This window comes from Diabrotica virgifera, chromosome 5, assembly GCF_917563875.1.
Source record: "Diabrotica virgifera virgifera chromosome 5, PGI_DIABVI_V3a".
Taxonomy (NCBI): domain Eukaryota; kingdom Metazoa; phylum Arthropoda; class Insecta; order Coleoptera; family Chrysomelidae; genus Diabrotica; species Diabrotica virgifera.
The window spans coordinates 31,106,260-31,127,131 of record NC_065447.1 but is presented as its reverse complement, the minus strand read 5'-3'; the positions used below and the strand labels follow the sequence as shown (position 1 = coordinate 31,127,131).

Genomic DNA, 20,872 nt, shown 5'->3' with positions numbered 1-20,872 from the left:
TATACTCCTTGAACAACGACAAACATCGTTCTGTAGTTTTTTTTCTCGAATTAAAAAAAATCCGACACAAGTATCAGGTTATAAGTAGTTAAGTATATTCTAAATCAAAAAATCTAAGTGTCCGACAAAAATATCGGGCAAATCCAAAGTCGGACAAAAAATTTAATTTTTATTAATAAACTATACTTTTAAACAATGTTGGGTTCGTGCATCCCTTATCTTTACAATAATTTTTCCGACAAAAGTAGTAAGTTACAAGTAATTATATGTATTCTTAAACAAAAAATGTAATTGTCTGACAAAAATGTTGGGGCAAACGAACAGAAAACTTAATTATTTTAGGCTATCGACGAGGAGGTATTATCAAAAAGATTAATTAAAATATATTTTCTCGGTTATTTTTGAATCGAGTTAGCTGAAAATTGGTACACACACTAATTAAAACTTTTAAAAGGGTATGACGTAGAGCTGTACCCAAAATTTTCCCAAAATATTTTCCGAAAAGAGGGAAAATTTTAGAAAAAAAAAGTGTCCGACAGAAATATTGGGGCACATCCAAATTCGGACAAAAAATTTAATTTTTATTAATAAACTATACTTTTAAACAATGCTGGTTTCGTGCATCCCTTATCTTTAAAATCATTTTTCCGACAAAAGTAGTAAGTTACAAATAATTATATTTTTAAATAAAAAATGTAATTGTCTGACAAAAATGTTGGGGCAAACGAACAGAAAACTTAATTCTTTTAGGCTATCGACGAGGAGATACTCTCAAAAAAAAATTTAAAACGGTTTTTCTCGGTTATTTTTTAATCGATTTAGGTGAAAATTGGTACACACTAGAAGTACAACATTTAATAGAGCATGACGTAGAGCTGTACCCAAAATTTTCACCATTGGCGCGCATACGGGTAATATGAGCCGAAAAATACGTAATATAATATGAAGTCAAAAATGTATAAAAATTAATTTTTTTTTAAATTGTACCAAAATGCCCCATTATTTTTGTGCGACAAGTGATCCAATATGCATTACACGTGTAAAAAAAAAGTACAAAATTAAAATAACATCTGTGGTAATAAATAAAAAAATTCCAGGAAATTGACATCTTCGGCGCATCCGACTGCGCATATGCCCCTTGAAAATTGTCCGACAAGTTTACCACATTATTGTAAAAGGGTTTTATGTTAGATACCGTTAAAATTATCCATGTGGTTATAAATTTAATGTTTTCATAAATTTGACATATTCAGCGTGTCCGACACGTCATATGCCCCAATATTTTTGTCCGACAAAATTGTTTCGCTGTTTATATGATAAAAACGATTGATTGAAATAAAATGACCAATGTGGTTATAAATTTTATTCTTGCATAAAATTGACAAATTCCTGACCGCTTGACAGACAAACGCCCCACTGCCATAATGCGCTAAGCTCCAAATTTGTCCGACTCCACCCAAATAACAAGTACAAAAAGTTTTAACGGTGTGGTTATAAATAATTATTTTATATGTGGGCCTAAGACCTATAATGTATTTATTTTACATAACGATCGAAACTATATTATCGATCGCTATGTAAAATAATAGAGACAGAGGGGATCGCCTAATAGAATTTTGCCAGGAACATAATGTTGTAGTCGCAAATACATTCTTTAAATTACCTAAGCGACGCCTTTATACATGGAAATCGCCAGCTGACAAAGACAACAAAATCGTCAGAAATCAAATTAACTACATCCTAATAAAGCACAGATATCGAAACTCAATTCAGGCAGTAAAGGTATATTCAGGAGCGGACGTATCTTCTGACCACAGTCTTCTTATTGCTAGGTTTCAACTTGAACTAAAAAAGACGCAAAAAAGCCGCAACAACAATAAACTTAACATACAGAAACTTAAGTCAGAAGAAACAAAAGAAGAAAATTTGAAACATGAAATCAACACAAATCTAGATAGAAACCCAAGAAATAATTGCAACGTAGAACAACAGTGGCAATTCTTCAAAACCTCTATATTAGGGCCAAGTAAGAAAGTACTTACAACAACCAAAGGTAAGAAAGAAGGATGGATGACGGAGGAAATTCTAGAGTTGATGAATGAAAGAAGAAAAACAAAACAGTTAATAAGACTCGCTATAAACAGCTTCAAAACCAAATAAGAAGAAAAATTAGGGAGGCTAAAGAAACCTACTTCTCTGAAAAATGTAAAGAAATAGAAGAACTTCAAAACAGATATGACAACTTCAACCTACATAAAAAAGTCAAAGAACTAGCCGGAATAGGAAATAGAAGAACCTCAAATATATTGCTCGACAAAAACGGAAATAATATAATGGAGACAGAACGAAAATTACGACGATGGAAAGAGTACACCGAGGAACTTTTTCATGACCAGAGAGAAGCTAGTACATCCGTAGATAGCCAAACCGGAGATGTAGGCCCAGAGATAACCAAATCAGAGGTTAGTCAGGCAATAAACTCTAGGAAAACCAATAAATATGCTGGTCCAGATGAATTACCTAGCGAGCTGATAAAGTTGGTCAACGAGAAAAACCTGGACGTAATAGTAGAACTGTTCAACGCTATCTATACTACGGGAATCATCCCTAGAGAAATGTTGACATCAGCATTTGTGTGTTTGCCAAAAAAAGTGAATGCCAAAGAATGCAGTGACTACCAAACCATAAGCTTAATGTCACATACCTTGAAAATTCTGCTGAAAATTATCCACGCCAGAATACACTCTAAACTGGAGCTGGATATTAGTGACACTCAATATGGGTTCCGCAATGGAATGGGCACCAGAGGGGCATTATTCTCCTTCAACGTGCTGACACAGAGATGTTTGGATGTTAACCGTTCTCTTTGCGTCTGTTTTATAGACTACAATAAAGCGTTTGATAAAGTAAAATATGACCGACTCATGGAAATTCTAAAAACTAAAAACCAAGATGAAAGGGATTTCAGACTAATAACACATCTCTATTACAATCAGCGAGCAATAGTAAGAATTGAAACAGAAACATCTGAAGAAATGGAAATAAAGAGAGGAGTCAGGCAAGGCTGCATACTATCACCTCTATTATTCAACGCTTATTCTGAGGAGGTAATGCGAGAAACTCTGGAAGATGAAACAGTCGGCATAAGAGTAAATGGAGTCTTAGTTAACAACATCAGATATGCAGATGATACAGTAATAATAGCCGATAATTTACAAGACCTGAAAATACTCATGAGTAAAATAGTAAGGTGTATTAGGGAGTACGGACTCTCTCTCAATATCAAAAAGACAAAGTTTATGAAAATTAGTAAAAACAACCATAATACTAACGAAATCTTGATAGTAGAGGGCCAGCAGATCGAAAGAGTAAAAAAGTACACTTACCTAGGGACACTTATAACTGAAAATAATGACTATACTGCAGAAATCAAAGTCAGAATCGAGAAAGCACGTTCTAATTTTATGAAAATGAAAAAGGTCCTATGTAGCAAAGATTTAACATTAGCTCTTAAAGTACGCCTAACAAAATGTTACGTATATAGTGTACTATACTATGGACTGGAATCATGGACGTTTAATGTAGAGACAATGAGACGACTTAACGCCTTTGAAATGTGGACGTATAGAAGAGTTATGAGGGTTTCCTGGGTAGATAGAGTTACGAACAATGAAGTACTGAGAAGAATAGGTAAAGAGAAGGAAGTTGAACTTACAATTAAAGAAAGAAAACTACAGTACCTCGGACATGTGATTCGGGGCGAGAAGTATGGCATCCTGCGACTCATAATGCAGGGAAAGATAGATGGCAGAAGAAACATCGGCAGAAGACGAATTTCATGGCTGAAGAACCTGAGAGAATGGTTTGGATGCAGCTCAAAACAACTATTTAGAGCTACTGCCTCAAAAATTAAAATAGCTATGATGATTGCCAACCTCCGTAGCGGAGATGGCACCTGATGAAAAAGATGTAAAATAAATACATTATTTTAAATGCGAGAATTCACGAATATAAATACCAGGGAGCGAGGGTCGAAGCGAGGATACAATCCTTTGGTCTCTGTAGTGAGCACACAGTTAGATTACGAGAACGTTCATACTAATATGCAGATTCTCAGTGACACTAATATTTCATTCATTTTAATCATTTACAATAGTTTTTGTTCGATCAGATTTCTCGTAATCTAAATATCCAGTTCGTTGAAACCACTCTAGTAAATTTTGAAAAGTTTCACTTTTTGGCTGTCATCTATCATGGAATGGCTGATGGTAAATTCTTATATTGCTAGTAGCACATTTTTATTTGTAATACTCTACTAGAACAAAAAAAACACCTGAATTAGTTCCTCATTAGAAAAATTCATATTAATAATGGTAGCAAAGCAACTGGAACTTCAAAAATAGTAAAATGTTTAAGCAAAGCAAATTAAGATTTAAATATATTTAGTTTATGTTTATTTAAAAAATAAACATTGCTTTTCGCTTAAATTCAATGGTCAAACTGCCAATCACCTGCCTCTTGGCAGGTTGCTTAACGATATCTATATAAAAATTAAATGACATTTCGAGGGTTGAGAACCATAGGGTTCCAAGCAACATTTTGTACAAAATCGGGTATTGTAAAGGATTCTATTTAATAAAGAATTCTGCATCGGATGATATTTGAAATACGTTGAATTGTTTCTAGATGGCGGTGTAATCAATAATAAAATATGGTTTTAAGTACGTGAAATATTTTCAGGTTATGTCCAAAAGGTTCCAAGAGATATTTTACGTCAGAAATAAAGTAAAATTTGTTGATTCGTGATGTATTCAATAAAAAAAAATAGATACATTTAATTAGGTACACTTTTCCATAATAATGTATAAGTATTTTTTATTTTCATTTTAAGTTCTCCCTTTTTAAGCTTGATTTAGGAAAAATATTTTATTCTTGTTTTTTTTGTTATGATTTTCAATTTAAGAATAAATATTTGCTTTATTTTGAAATTTATTGCTTAATTTTACCAATTGCGCTTAGAATATTTTTAAAAATTTAAAATTTTTTGTGAACTTTTTATCTTATAATTCCTTAAGGTTCCAAGTACACGGCTTATAGTGAATTAAGGTTCCAAGTCCACTGTAGACGTCGTGAAAATGTTACAAAATCACACATTCGAATCTTACTTATAACATTATGTAACTTAAGGTGTTATACAATAACTGTACATTGTATTGTAAAATAAATAACATTTAAAGTCTTTCAAATAACGAAGTTATGGCAGTTTAAATGTAGAAATTTGTTTCCTATTTTCTCAGCCCTCTATTTAATAATTATCATTTTTTTTATATTTTTTTTATAACAATTCGGTAACCACTCGATCGATTCGGCTGATTTTGATTTTAAAATATTTGTAAAACTCGAAAGGAGGTATAAAAGTGTGAAAACATTTGAAGAAGTATTAAGGAAAATAGTAGAAACAACAATTTTGTTTTCACATAACAACAGCTCTAACATAATCCGTTGGAGTGACGTCACGTTTGACCAAAATAATATAATCGAGGCAACAATCAGCACGGAAAAGCTACAAAGGAAAGGATGTCTTGATACCCCGTATAATACCAGTGATTCCAACGAACTTTACCATTTGATTTTATGCTTATACAATTTCCCGTGCTTTTGGCTTTTGCAATGACAAAAAAAACTTGTCTTTCCCTTTTAAAATAAAAGAAAACAAAAAAACAGCTTTTGATGTTAATTAATAAAACCAGTATATTCTGTTTCGTTATATTTGCCCACACATTTTTGGGCTATTGTATTTTTTTCTTTCTCAGTTATTCTACAATTTGATAATAATCCTGGTATATTTTAGCCTTTTGTTAAGATGAATACAATACAAAAAATAACGTTTTCATCTAAAAATTGTTTGAATGCTTTTGAATATACATATTATTATAACAGTGGCAAAATAATGCAAAAGATGGAAAACATGGTACATTGGGAAATAAAAAGAGATGAAACTAGTAGAAGTGAAAATTATCGATATAAACGTATATATACATTACACTACACATTTTTCCAGCTTAAGTCGTATGTGATAGGAGTATTTTATACAATTATCCTGTCACAATAACAGTTGTCTTATTCCTCCGATACGTCTAAAGGTGGGGAAACTATGTAATGTATTGTCAGTTTATACGTTTATATCGATAATTTCCACCTCTACTGGGTTCATCTCGTTTTACTTCACAATGTATTATATTTTCAATCTTTTGCGTTATTTTGTCGGTTAGTAGCGCGCTCATCAGTATATTTCTATATTTTTTGAAACCTCGAAAAATATGTTGAACAATGGTGGAACTCGTCAATTTTCATTTCATCGTATTTTCTCCCCATAAAGGGTGAGAAAAAGGTGTTCTTCAAGGGTAAATATAGATATATTGTCGCAATAAATGAAATTCAAATCAAAGCTTATTGAAAGCTAAAGACTATGCCATGGAATAAATTTATAGTTATAGTAAAAGTTTATCTTAGAAAGAAACCAGCTTACATTTTTCTTTGCCATCTCCGTTCCTGTATATATGCTTGAATTGGTTTGATATCACAATGACACGTCCATCCAGACATCTAGAATTATTATTACTAGAAGAGCCTCAAAATTCATTTTATTTTCAATTTGATGATCCTTGTATTGTAAATAGGAAGCTAAATTCTTCCATATTTATGGTATGAGTAAAATGTGGTTTTAGAGGATTGATAATATATTTACTGATACAGCTAACTTTCTAAAAATAAAAATTTTTATTACAATAAAGATGGTCAAAATTATAATATATATATATATATATATATATATATATATATATATATATATATATATATATATTAAAAACATAAGATGTAGATCTTTGAAACACACTCAGTGAACCAAAGATCCAAGGTTATTGGTTTAACGACCACTCGTACGAAATCAAATAGATGAAATAGAGAATGTGGAAAAATCCCCTTACGAACAATTCACACATCCACCATTTCGGGCTGGGAAAAATTTTTCGAATAGAATAGAGGTTGAAGAGGGCGAAACACATTTCTAAGAACTGGTGTTTGGATCTTTGATTCTATTCGAAAAATTTTTCCCAGCCCGAAATGGTGGATGTGTGAATTGTTCGTAAGGGGATTTTTCCACATTCTCTATTTCATCTATTTGATATATATATATATATATATATATATATATATGTTCGTAAGGGGATTTTTCCACATTCTCTATTTCATCTATTTGATATATATATATATATATATATATATATATATATATATATATATATATATATATATTGTTATATTTCTATTTGATATGAAAATTAAAATTTGATAATTATAGACAAAATTCAATTTAATATAAAATATTTTCAATTTTCTCAACCACGGGCATATAAATTTAGAACAACCTGTATACAACAAATTGTTATATTTAATTTTAAGAAGTGATTAAATAAGACTCAAGTGAAATCGTTAATAGGTCATTATCGTTGTTCGCGGAAGGATCGGTCATTAGCCGATGCTAATTAAGACTAAGTGGAAATAGAGAATAGGTCATTAAAATTTGTATATAGTAGAAAGTAATTTTAGAATGGGAATTAACTATTTTCTTTGAAATCCATTAAGCATATTTAGAAAGTTTAAAAATTGGTTTTGAGGAATACTGCGAATGAGAGTTGGTGGTGGAAGTTTGATTTGTGAATCTGGAAGGGATATTTAGAAAGTAGGGGAATGAATGACAAAGTGAGATCAGAATGTTTTGAGCTGTCGAGAAGTGAAGTCGAGTAGTAGACGGTAGTGTACGGAGAGTGAGAAAGCCTGTGTAGTTCCGTGAGTGTGGAGTATCTATCGTAGAACGAGAGGTAGGCCAGGTTGAGAGTAAAAGAACCTCCTTGAGCCAAGAGTTCCCGGTAGCTGATTGCAGTTTCGAAAAAGGTAGAAGACAGCATCACGACAGAAGCAGGAAACGAGAGCTATACTAGCTAGTTTCAGAGGAGAACATTACTGGAAGCCAGGACGAGGTTTTGATTGCAGCCAAGGATAGCAGGAAACGGGTCTTGTGTGAAGACTTTCTCAGTGCACCAGAAAAAGGTCAGTCTCATTTTTTTGGACATGAATGTATGGGTTTTTCGTAGTAAATACCACATTTAAAATTGAAGAAACATAATCAATAATATCAGAAAAGCTTCATCAAACTTAAATAGAATTGTTGCTAATAAATTATAATAGTTAAATGTTAATAAAAACTTTCAATTGGAAATCAAAAGAAAATAAGATTCCCATGTGTAAATGTTATGTTTAAGAATAATAAGATATAGCAAATATTAAGCAGTGATTGCCATTTGAATAAAATAAACAATATTTTGATTACAATTGTAACCCATATGTGTTATTATTTTACTCTTTTCTTTCCTATCCCGATTAGGAACCATTAAGAAATACTTAGAAGCCACGTATGTAAGTAATTAATTTTATAAAAAGCCCTGAGATTGAAAACATATTGATATGTGATCTGGTAAATTAATTAGATTATTAGTAATGCATTGATTAAATTAAATGGCATATAAAATTATCATCTCATATCAATAATCAAGATCACAACAACTGTCGTCCAACGTGGAGGGCATTGTAAAGTATTTCTAGTGGCAAATTTGAAAGATAGAAAGAGTAAAGCCGGTATTTGAAAATTTATATGCCTGTGGTAAAAAGTGAGATACTTACATTTGATAACATAAAATTTTAGATCTCTTTAGGTACAAATTTTACATAACTGATTTAATATTTTATTTTTACGATATTTACATTTGATATATTTATTGACAATTTATAATATTTGGGTGAGAAAAAGTCGTCTTGGTAACATACTAGTAAAATTTCATATTTGGCGGGGACAGTACTTCTTGAAAACAAATGTCTGTGACAAGAAGCCAAAGCAAAGACAACAAAAAACAAAAAGAACATTCAGACCAAGAAGATATCTTAGACACGACAATCATGGCATCAGAACAGCAAGAATTATCAGGAATAGATAAACTATTACAAATGATGCAACTCCAGTCACAAAGAATGGAACAGAAAATGGATGAAACACAACAAAAACTGGATGACAATCAAAGAGAAACAAAACAAGCAATGGATGAAGCAAAAAGGACAATGGATAAAGTGGATCAAAAAATGGATGAAACACAACAAAAATTGGATCAAAAAATGGATGAAACACAACAAAAAATGAAACAAGCAATAGAAGAGAACAACAAGAAAATGGAGGAACGCATAGGAAAGTATGAAAAGGAAGTAAAAGGATGTTTGACAATGATCAAGAACGATATGGGACAACAAGAGACAGAGATTAAAGAAATCAAAAGCAAAATAAAGGAAATAACGAATTGTCAGAAAAAGGAAATAGAAAATTTGGAAAATAAGTTGGAAAATGCTATTCAAGTAGACAGAGAAGAAGTGGAAAAAAGAATCACAGAAATAGAAAAACAAGTCAACGAAAACCGGACACAACAAAATGTAGGAGAAAGAAGAGAAATGGTTATACATAGCACAGATGACGTGAAGATAAGGTTTGGCGGGGACGTAAGAAGATTACACCCAGTGCCGTTCATAAATAGCCTGAAAAAGAAAATACAGCACATCGGAAATTTCGAAACAGCAAAAGAAACTATCAGAAACCATCTCAAATATGAAGCAAGCCTATGGTTCGACAGTAAAGAAGAAGAATTCGGCAATTGGCAACAATTTGAACAAAAATTTTTGAATTATTTCTGGGGAAAAGTCCAACAATTGGAAATTAACAAGGAATTGCAAAATGGGAAATACAATGATAGGATGGGTGTATCAGAAAGGACATATGCTTTGCAAATTTACAATAATGCAAAACATTTACAATATAATTACTCATCGGAACAATTAGTCGAACTGATTGCAAGACATTTCGAGGAAACGCTGGAAGACCATATCACATTGCAAAATTACAAAGACATAGATAGTTTATGCCAATTCCTACAAATAAGAGAATCACGTCTAAGAGAAAGAAAATCAAGAAGGTCGCGAGAAGATTACAGGCCCCGAGAAACACAAGATTACAGAGGTAGAAATCAAAATAGCAGGGACTATACAAGACGAGATTTTAATCCCAGAAGGGAAAACGAAAATAGAGACAACGGAAGAGGAAATTATGAACAAAGAAATAGGCAATGGAATGAGGACAGAAATCGAGAATACCAGAATAGAAACACCACACGCTCAAATCAAGAAAACAGAAATAATGGTAGACAAAATGAACAGGGATATCGAGAAAACCGAAACAGATCCGACAGACCAAGAGAAAATAGAAGAGAAGTAAATAATACCCAGACAGATGGATATGACGGAGAGAGACATTATGACGAAAATATAAACAACGATGAGCAACCGGCGTCTTTTCACGACGGCGCTCACTAAAAACCAAAAATCAAACAGGAATCTTTTGTCACCCCAAGGAGTTTATTAAATTGGCAGGAAACAACGAAAAGAAAAATGGAGTTAATTTAAAATTTGTGGATGGATTTATCAACGAGAAACCAATTAAAATTATGATAGACACTGGATCTGAAATAACATTGGTCAACAGAAAACTAATAGAAGAAGTTAACTTAACAAATTTAATTTATAAAATACCTAGGGTAAATTTAGTGGGCGCAAACAAACGGACATTGGCAACTATAAATGAAGGCATACGAGTAATGGTACGACTGGGCAAGAATATGTATGCACTACAATGTGTAATAATGCCAAACATGTCACATGACATGATAGTAGGAGTGGACGAATTGGCAGAAAAACATGTAGTGATAGATTTTAAAAATAATACGATGAAACTAACAGAAGAAAAAGAAAAAGAACAGGACAAGGAACATGAGAAACAAAATACGGACGAATCAGGTAAAGAACAAACAGTGGAAATGAATTTGGCAGCGAAGCAAGGACAAAGAAAAAAAAGGAGAAAAGGTCAGAAAAAGATAAAAGAAAATGAAACCTGTGGCTCCTCAAAAGAAGAGTTGAGCCCAGAAGAAGAAAATTTGAGAGTATCAGAAACAAAGGAAACCTGGGATTCCTCAAAAGAAGAGACGGGCTCAGGAGAAGAAGAAATAAAGCAAAAAAATGAAAGTGAAAAGAATATGATTGAAACAGTGGTATTTGAAGAGGAGGTATATGCAAACGAGGATGCAGAATGCACGGTAAACATGTGTGAAGAATCTGAGAAAAAAGACAGAAAATTGATATGTGGAGAAGGGAAAGAAAAAGAATTGCGGTTGATGTTAAGAAACTACGAAAATTTGATCAATGAGGAAAACAGAGTGGCTAAAAAGTACGAACATTCATTTGAGGTGAAAAACTTGGGAAATTTTCGATCAAAGACTTACCCGATTCCATACAAGTATCGACAAGAGGTGAAAGAAGAAATAAATAAAATGTTGGAAGATCAAATCATCGAAAGATGTGATTCACCGTATGTTAACCCGATTGTGATAGTAAAGAAAAGCAGTGGAGAATTGAGATTATGTTTAGATGCCAGGAATATCAACCAGCACACTGTATCACAATATGAATCACCTCTAAACATCGAGGCCATTTTTGGAAGAATCACGGGGTCACACATATTTTCGAAAATTGACTTAAAACACAGTTTTTGGTTGATACCGTTAGCTGAAAAGTGTAGAAACTACACCGCTTTTTCTATTGATGGTATTGTCTACCGGTTTAAAGTAGTGCCGTTTGGATTGCAGAGTGCTTGTGCTGCACTCGTCCGAGCTCTACATACCATTTTGAATCGCCACGAAGATTTCATAGTTCATTATATCGATGATTTATTAATTTTTTCACAAGATACTCAGAGTCATCTGAAACACATAGAAATAATTCTGGAAGAATTGGACACAGCGGGATTGAAATTAAACATTGAAAAATGTCAATTTTTTCAAAAAGAAGTCATTTATTTGGGTTTTCAATTGGACACCAAAACAGTAAGATTAGCCGAAGACAGAGTCAAGCTCATAGATGAATACCCAAGACCAACGAATTTGAAAACATTGAGAGGTTTTCTTGGCACGATTAATTATTTTAAAAAACTGATTCCCGATTTGAGCCAAAAGGAAATCCCTCTGATAAAGTTGCTTAAAAAAGGAATAAAATGGAATTGGAAAGAAGAACAGGAGGAAGCTTTCGAAACATTAAAACGAGAATTCGCAAAAGGAACGAAAATATACCACCCCATTTACAATTTACCTTTTATACTCCGAACTGATGCGTCCATACAAAAATTTGCAGGAGTTCTGTCTCAAATACAAAACGACCAAGAAGTGCCGATATGTTTTATATCGCGAGTGACTAAAACACATGAGAGAAAATATAGTGTTACAGAATTGGAGTTTGCCAGTGTACTATATTGCGTAAACAAATTGAGGTTTTACTTATTGGGAGCAAAATTCACAATCGAAACAGACCATGCAGCTTTAGTACATATCATGAAGAATAGATTAGTAAATAATAGAATACATAGAGGCATTCTATTATTACAGGAGTATGATTTTGAGTTCCGATATATAAAAGGAAAAGACAACATAATAGCCGACGCTCTAACACGGGATGAGGACACGGGAAAAAAGGAAACAATTACTCTACAGGTGGGACTAAATAGATTAATACAAGAAGAAGGGATATATTCGTTAAATGAGATAAGGACAAACCAAGAAGACCTAGAGGAAAGAGAGAAAAGAAGAGCGGAAGTAGAAAATGACATATATTTTAAGAGAATAGACGGAAAGGAACTATATTTAGTGACACAGACATTGGCCGAAAAGATAATAAAGAAATTACATGAGGACAATGGGCATATCGGTAGCAGAAAAGTTTGGCTCGTTTTTAGGGAAAATTACATCAGCCGACAGGATTACCGCATTGCAAAGGAAATTACCCAGAAGTGCGATGTATGTCAAAAATATAAGAGTCGGAATTTCAAAAACGAAAATGTTGCCAAAAATATTGAAGCCCGAAACAAACTAGACATTGTAGCAATAGATATGTTAAGCGATCTAATTATGACCACTAAAAGGAACAAACATATTCTGGTAATGGTGGATGTGTTTTCAAAATACGTAAAATTATATAGTTGCCGCACCACAAAGGGGGAGGAAATATTAAGAAAAATCGACAATTTTATAGCCATAGTAGGAACACCAAAAAAGATCCTACTGGACAATGCAACGTATTTCCGAAATGATCGTTTCAAAGGACAACTTCGAGAACGAGGAATAGAGACAAATTTTGTCAGCATCAGGCATCCACAGAGTAATCCTTCGGAACGATTCATACAGGAAGTGACGAAATTTCTTCGCATTGCAACAGATGGTCAACATCGCCACTGGGACAGGAAAATGGCGGAAATAGAAAGGTATCTAAATACAATTCCGAGCACAGTAACAAAAGAGACCCCAGAATACATCATGAAGGGTGTACTGCCGATAAGGCCATGGGAAGACCAAGAGCCAAAAGAATATCAACAGGTGATTGAAACCGTACAGAGAAGATTACGGCGAAGCAACGAAAAATATATCCAAAGACAGGAACAAAATAGAAAAAGAAGACCAGTGACTTTCCAAAAGGGTGAAAAAGTACTCGTGAGGGCATTACGAGTATCAAATCTTCCTGGTGGCATTTGCGCAAAGTTGATGCCTGTTTTCGAAGGCCCGTACATCGTGAATAATGAAAATGGGATAAATAGTTATGAATTGAGGCACAGGAACTCGGAAAAGATCCGAGGAATTTATAATATTCACGATGTATACAAATATCACGAATAAAAGACAGAATTACATGAAGTAGATAGTAAGTTAGGGTATAAGACATAGATTAAAGTAATGAAATATACAGGGAGTTGGTTTTGCCTCGAGAAAATTTATTTAAAAATGCAGATAAATTTTATCGAATACAAGGCGGGGATTTGTTATATTTCTATTTGATATGAAAATTAAAATTTGATAATTATAGACAAAATTCAATTTAATATAAAATATTTTCAATTTTCTCAACCACGGGCATATAAATTTAGAACAACCTGTATACAACAAATTGTTATATTTAATTTTAAGAAGTGATTAAATAAGACTCAAGTGAAATCGTTAATAGGTCATTATCGTTGTTCGCGGAAGGATCGGTCATTAGCCGATGCTAATTAAGACTAAGTGGAAATAGAGAATAGGTCATTAAAATTTGTATATAGTAGAAAGTAATTTTAGAATGGGAATTAACTATTTTCTTTGAAATCCATTAAGCATATTTAGAAAGTTTAAAAATTGGTTTTGAGGAATACTGCGAATGAGAGTTGGTGGTGGAAGTTTGATTTGTGAATCTGGAAGGGATATTTAGAAAGTAGGGGAATGAATGACAAAGTGAGATCAGAATGTTTTGAGCTGTCGAGAAGTGAAGTCGAGTAGTAGACGGTAGTGTACGGAGAGTGAGAAAGCCTGTGTAGTTCCGTGAGTGTGGAGTATCTATCGTAGAACGAGAGGTAGGCCAGGTTGAGAGTAAAAGAACCTCCTTGAGCCAAGAGTTCCCGGTAGCTGATTGCAGTTTCGAAAAAGGTAGAAGACAGCATCACGACAGAAGCAGGAAACGAGAGCTATACTAGCTAGTTTCAGAGGAGAACATTACTGGAAGCCAGGACGAGGTTTTGATTGCAGCCAAGGATAGCAGGAAACGGGTCTTGTGTGAAGACTTTCTCAGTGCACCAGAAAAAGGTCAGTCTCATTTTTTTGGACATGAATGTATGGGTTTTTCGTAGTAAATACCACATTTAAAATTGAAGAAACATAATCAATAATATCAGAAAAGCTTCATCAAACTTAAATAGAATTGTTGCTAATAAATTATAATAGTTAAATGTTAATAAAAACTTTCAATTGGAAATCAAAAGAAAATAAGATTCCCATGTGTAAATGTTATGTTTAAGAATAATAAGATATAGCAAATATTAAGCAGTGATTGCCATTTGAATAAAATAAACAATATTTTGATTACAATTGTAACCCATATGTGTTATTATTTTACTCTTTTCTTTCCTATCCCGATTAGGAACCATTAAGAAATACTTAGAAGCCACGTATGTAAGTAATTAATTTTATAAAAAGCCCTGAGATTGAAAACATATTGATATGTGATCTGGTAAATTAATTAGATTATTAGTAATGCATTGATTAAATTAAATGACATATAAAATTATCATCTCATATCAATAATCAAGATCACAACAATATATATCAAATAGATGAAATAGAGAATGTGGAAAAATCCCCTTACGAACAATTCACACATCCACCATTTCGGGCTGGGAAAAATTTTTCGAATAGAATCAAAGATCCAAACACCAGTTCTTAGAAATGTGTTTCGCCCTCTTCAACCTCTATTCTATTCGAAAAATTTTTCCCAGCCCGAAATGGTGGATGTGTGAATTGTTCGTAAGGGGATTTTTCCACATTGAATGGAGAGGCAAGAATGGGAGACAATACTTTAACTACAAGTTGGTATAGGAAACCAATGGCCTCCAATAGGTTTCTCAACTACCATTCTTGTCATCCCTTGAAATATAAGCTAAACCTTATTAAAGCTTTAAGCTGCAGGCTTAATAGGTTGACACATCCGACTAATCGAAGGGAATCCCTTATACTGCTCAGAAACATATTGATTGAGAATTCCTACCCATCTTCCCTTATTAACAAATACCTCAATTCACAGAGTTATGGTTCTTCTTTAAATGACATACCCAATGGTGACCAACTCAGATCAATATCAAACAACACTGTTCTGCCTACTACTGTACTTGGGACTCCAACTACCCATTACTCCTCTTTACCATATTTTCCTCATGTTACTGAAAAACTGATTAAACTGTATAAAAATATCAACATTCCTGTCAAAATTGCTGTTAAGAATGCCAGGACGGTCAAAAATTTGTTTTCTAAAACTAAAACACCCTTGTCCCTTTTGGAACAAGTTAACGTTATCTATCACATACCTTGTGCTGAGTGTGACTCGTGCTATATCGGTCAGACAGGGAGATCATTAAGGGGGCGTCTTACAACGCACCGCAGTGATATTAACTTATCCAAGCATACGTGTGCTCTTTCTCAGCATGCGATTACCACAAAACACAAGGTAGACTTCAATGAAGTTAGGATTCTTGGCAATGAACGCAATCTCGTGAAAAGGCAGTTCTTGGAAATGTGTTCAATACTGAAGCACCCCAATGCTCTTAATAAAAGAACGGACATTAGTAACCTGAGTCAAATTTATCATGCATTAATATTGCAGAATTAGTCATTATCAGTGTCTACTTTATTATGGTCCCCTATGGTGTGTTTCTGTATACATTTTCACTCTTAAATATATTCAATAAAATTTTTTACTTTAACCATAACTATTATTAACTTAATTTTTATTGCTGAAAATTTTTGATAAAATAGTTTAATAAAAATTTTTAAATTAATTGGATTTACATAATTCTCATTAATTACTCAGTTCTATAGTGTGATGAACCTTGGACTGTGGAAGTTGGATGAGTTTATAATTTCGTTTGGCTGGCTAACCAGCTATAACCGAGTCACTTATGGTGATTGGGAAAGATCGTTCCTCACTTGGTTGTGTTTTTTGTTGTTTTTTGTTGTTTTTTTTTTATTCGAACCATTCCTTGAAAGTTAAATGGTGTTTGTTAACCACCTGTTACTTTCTTTTTAATGTTTCGAACTAACAACAAGTTTTCTTTACAATATTATAATACATCTTTAAAATTACCGCTCAAATGCATTAGCGGTTGGTATTTCGCCTTGTTGCTGTCAATTTTGACTTCAAGGTCACTGTCTTTTACGGGATGGTTCGTTGTTCTTAGAAATGCCCATTTTGCCGAGTGAATTTGAATAGTGTAGAAGCTTTTGTGGTAACTTTTAATACTTTTTTATTAATTTGCAACTTTAAACTTTTACAATCATTTTAATAATGTTACCCAAAGTCAAAATCAAACTAAATTAATATGCTTTTGTTGGAAGGTTGATCTTGGTGATCTTACTAGTTCTCGGCGAATACAAGTTTTTTACATAAAATTTTTTTTATACATGTATGATAACCACATACTTCTTTTGCTGTTCTAAGTCTTTGTTAAATTGTAAACTGTACTTAGTATTATTGATTGTTTCTACACCTAACGATTCAATGGTTCATTGTTTCAAGCTTTTGTTACTTTTTATACCTTTGACTGCTACATGTCTTTTTGAGGTAACACTGTTATATTAACTTCTCTATGGATGTTTGGTTTTTTTCATATTGTTCTTTTTAGATGAACTGATGATGCTCTTTGATCAGAGAGCGAAACGTCTTCGAATAAATAGATGAAGTAGCCACCTTCTTTGTCTTATTTCTCCACCTATTGACCGAAAAACCCTCCACTCTTAGAGTGATCCTTAATTTATATTGGATTAACGGTCGTACTCCTTTTCTCGATATATATATATATATATATATATATATATATATATATATATATATATATATACACATTACTCTATTAATACCAAGCCCACTATATTAGTCAGACAACCGGAAGCCCACCCTTAATACGCCCGATAGAGGAGTGTATTTTATGTAGTTATATAGGAAATTCTAAAGTTAGTAAAGGCAACCTTTGAGGGGTAAGTTATTTTAATACACAAATAGTAGATATATGGTTTAGGTCTTTCGAAGCCCAAACATTTGAAGGCAATACGAAGCCAATTGTATAAAATGTTTATATTTACCAGACTATATGAAGCCCGACAGGGTTGTCAGATTTCTCAACTTTCACTATTTTATATTGCGTACCTGATCATATTTAAAAATGATCTTTTCGTACAAAAATCGGATTTGTTTAGGTTTAAACATTTTTGAAAATAAAATATATATTATTTAAAAGTAATTTATTGGAACTAAAAATAATCTATTACGAGTATGTGGTTCAGTAAAAATAAAAATAAGCAATCACTTCCTTTCACGGAATGTATTATACACATATGTTTTTATTCGGACCCAGTCCTTATTTTCGAACACGTGTGGATGTAGTTTCAGTAGTTCGTCACATTCATGTTTTCGAGGGGTAATTTTTTTTTCAATATGTTTTTCAAAGTACTGAAGTAAAACTTGTTTTTCATTATCTGACCATTTGGCTCTGAATCTCTGGATGGATTTCGTGGTTGATTCTAAAAACGTCAAAACGTTAAAAAAATACAAAAAAAATCACGTATGAATATATTTTAACTAAATATTTTAATATCTAATATTATTATTTCATATTTTTTCCAGGGACGGATCCACAGGAATAATCCAAATTTTAAGCGCAGAAAAGTAAAGTGGTCGTTTAAAAAGTTATGACCTATATTCATTTAAAGTTTTATTTTAATATTAAAATTTCTAACCGCCAAAAATATTTTCTATGTTAACCTGGTAATAACGGTGGTAATTTTGAAAAAACAAAAGTAGGGAAAAATCTTAGGTATTCCCGTTTTTTCTTTCTTTTATCTTTTTACTTTTATATTTATTCATTGATAACGTAACTTTAAACAAAATATGGCGGAATATCAAAAAATTTTGTTTTGTGATGATCGTAGACACTTTTACTTATTCATACCTTTAGTTTTTTTTGTTGGTGGTTCTTCACTATTTTCTTCGTTAGATTCGTGAAACGGCCTAGTCGCCTTTTTAAAATAATTTCTATATAATGTGTTTTCATTATGTTGATCACGTTCCGTTGACTGATGCACATATCTGTCAGAATCTCCAGTATCTAATTCGTCTTCAGGTTTTTTCCCCTTGTAACCCGCTTTAGCACCTTCTGCATAATCGGTTCTTCATCGCCTTCGTATTCAGAGCTATAGTATTCGTTATCATCTATATTGATTTCACTTCATTTTTTTCCTCGGTACCGATTTCCCTTGCCTTTTTCCATAAGTAAAAGAATCTTGGCTACTTTAGCAGTCTGGTAGATATCTTGCGGTAGTCTAAAAGTATTTTATTAATTTTAAAACGATTTAAATGTCTATGTAGATACATGGTTTAGGTATCCATCGAATTTACCTTATCGGAAACAGTGAGAGTCTAATAGAACAATAATTTATTTTAAATACGGATTTATGAAGCATACATTCTAACAACGATTTTCGAATATTAAAGGGGAAATAACGATTTTTCATATATCGCATTCAAATATATCGGAAAGGCTGAAAGAAAATATGCTGGTAAATTTTAAAAAGAAATGTTTATTCATTAAACAAATTTAGACTCAACACGCGTTTTGTTAAGTTCGGACAAGGAACAATTAAAACCCGGTTTTAACTATTTTTCAAAGAAAGCTTTTTGAAATATTTTGTGTACGAGATACCTTTAAAGTAAACTTTTCGAAACTTAACCATTGTTGCTAATTCTATTACATTATGTATGATATATCATATCAAGCATAAAAAGTTTAAAAAAATCCTAACCAAAATTAACAGTGCATGCATACTCTTAAAGTTGACATTACCTGTTAAACTCGGTATGTGTCTTCTTTGTATGTCCCATAAAAGTGGCGATTTGTTCCATTTCGTCATCATCGAGGGCTAATAATTGCAGAGTCGTGGCAATTTGTTTCCTAAATCTAGTTGATGTCAATAGTTCTGGATGTTTGGCTCCACAATTAATAGCTATCTTTCTAATTGTGTTTGCGCCAGACATCCAGCGATCTTCGGAATCAGGATTTGCAAAAAGATATGGATTGGTTTCTGGTACAACATTGGTTTCTTGTCTGACTTTTAGTAAAAGGCTAATGTATTTTTGCGTCTGGAATGAAAATAAAATTGGAACAGGTTTTGAGCCTTTATCTCCAGTTACAAAACGCCTATGATTTTTATATATAATCTTTTCAACTTCAGTGAGTGCCTCTGTAAAACTTTCTTGATTAAGTGTATCGTAGTTCCTCCCGTAGGTTTCTACTGTTAAATACTGCACGTCCCCTACTCTTTTACGGTTAAAAATCACCGTCTTAGCCAAAATACATTCTGTCAATTTTTTATAATTACTTCTAATATTGGTATTTTCCTGAAGTAGTTTAAACGATTCAGCTGATAGCGCATTTAAGTAGTCATTAAAAAGCTTTATACAGGGTGTTTCATTGGGAAACGGAAATACTTTAATGATGAATAGAGGCCACCAAGGCGGTTCTAGGTATACTAAATTTTTTGCCCTACCGACTTTTATATCCGAGTTACAGGGTGTTTTATCGATTTTGCTCATTTCTTTCCTAAGCCATAATTTTAGAACCACCCTGTATATTTTTTTAATATTTGGTACACATATCTCTAATATAAAACCCAAACGACCGACATACTAACCACAAGAAAAATCCAGGTCCGTATTAACAAAAAATTATAAAATTATTGTGACCTTAAAACAACACCCTGTATATTGAAATTTTAAAAATCTGTTTGAATATTTGAAAAGAGCACAAAAAACTAAGTCTAATAGTTCGCTTCGATGTTTCGGCCAGACAATTTTTTGGTTTTAATTTTGAAATTATATTGAATTTTTTTAAGAACTCCACATTAAGAAGCAGGTATTATTAACTTTTAATTATAAATTATTAAATTCATTGAATAAATACTCATTTTAAAATGAATCAATATTTATTTACCACATTGGAAAGACCCAATTATTAATCACAAGAAAAATCCAGGTCCGGATTAATAAAAAAACATAAAGTAATTTTGACCTTGAAACAACACCCTGTATATTGACATTTTCAAAAATTGTT

The 20,872-nt window shown here is 32.5% G+C and overlaps 1 protein-coding gene across 1 annotated transcript; it reads right to left on the bottom strand.

The window, feature by feature from the left end:
• Nucleotides 1-17,993: 17,993 nt before the first annotated feature.
• LOC126884966 (uncharacterized) lies at nucleotides 17,994-20,482 on the bottom strand. Its single transcript, XM_050651347.1, has 3 exons — nucleotides 19,607-20,482; nucleotides 18,716-19,085; nucleotides 17,994-18,287 (listed from the first exon to the last, which is right to left on the bottom strand). The coding sequence occupies exons 1-2, from the start codon at nucleotides 20,353-20,355 to the stop codon at nucleotides 18,992-18,994; spliced, it is 843 nt and encodes a 280-aa protein (XP_050507304.1). The 5' UTR covers nucleotides 20,356-20,482; the 3' UTR covers nucleotides 17,994-18,287; nucleotides 18,716-18,991.
• Nucleotides 20,483-20,872: the final 390 nt, after the last annotated feature.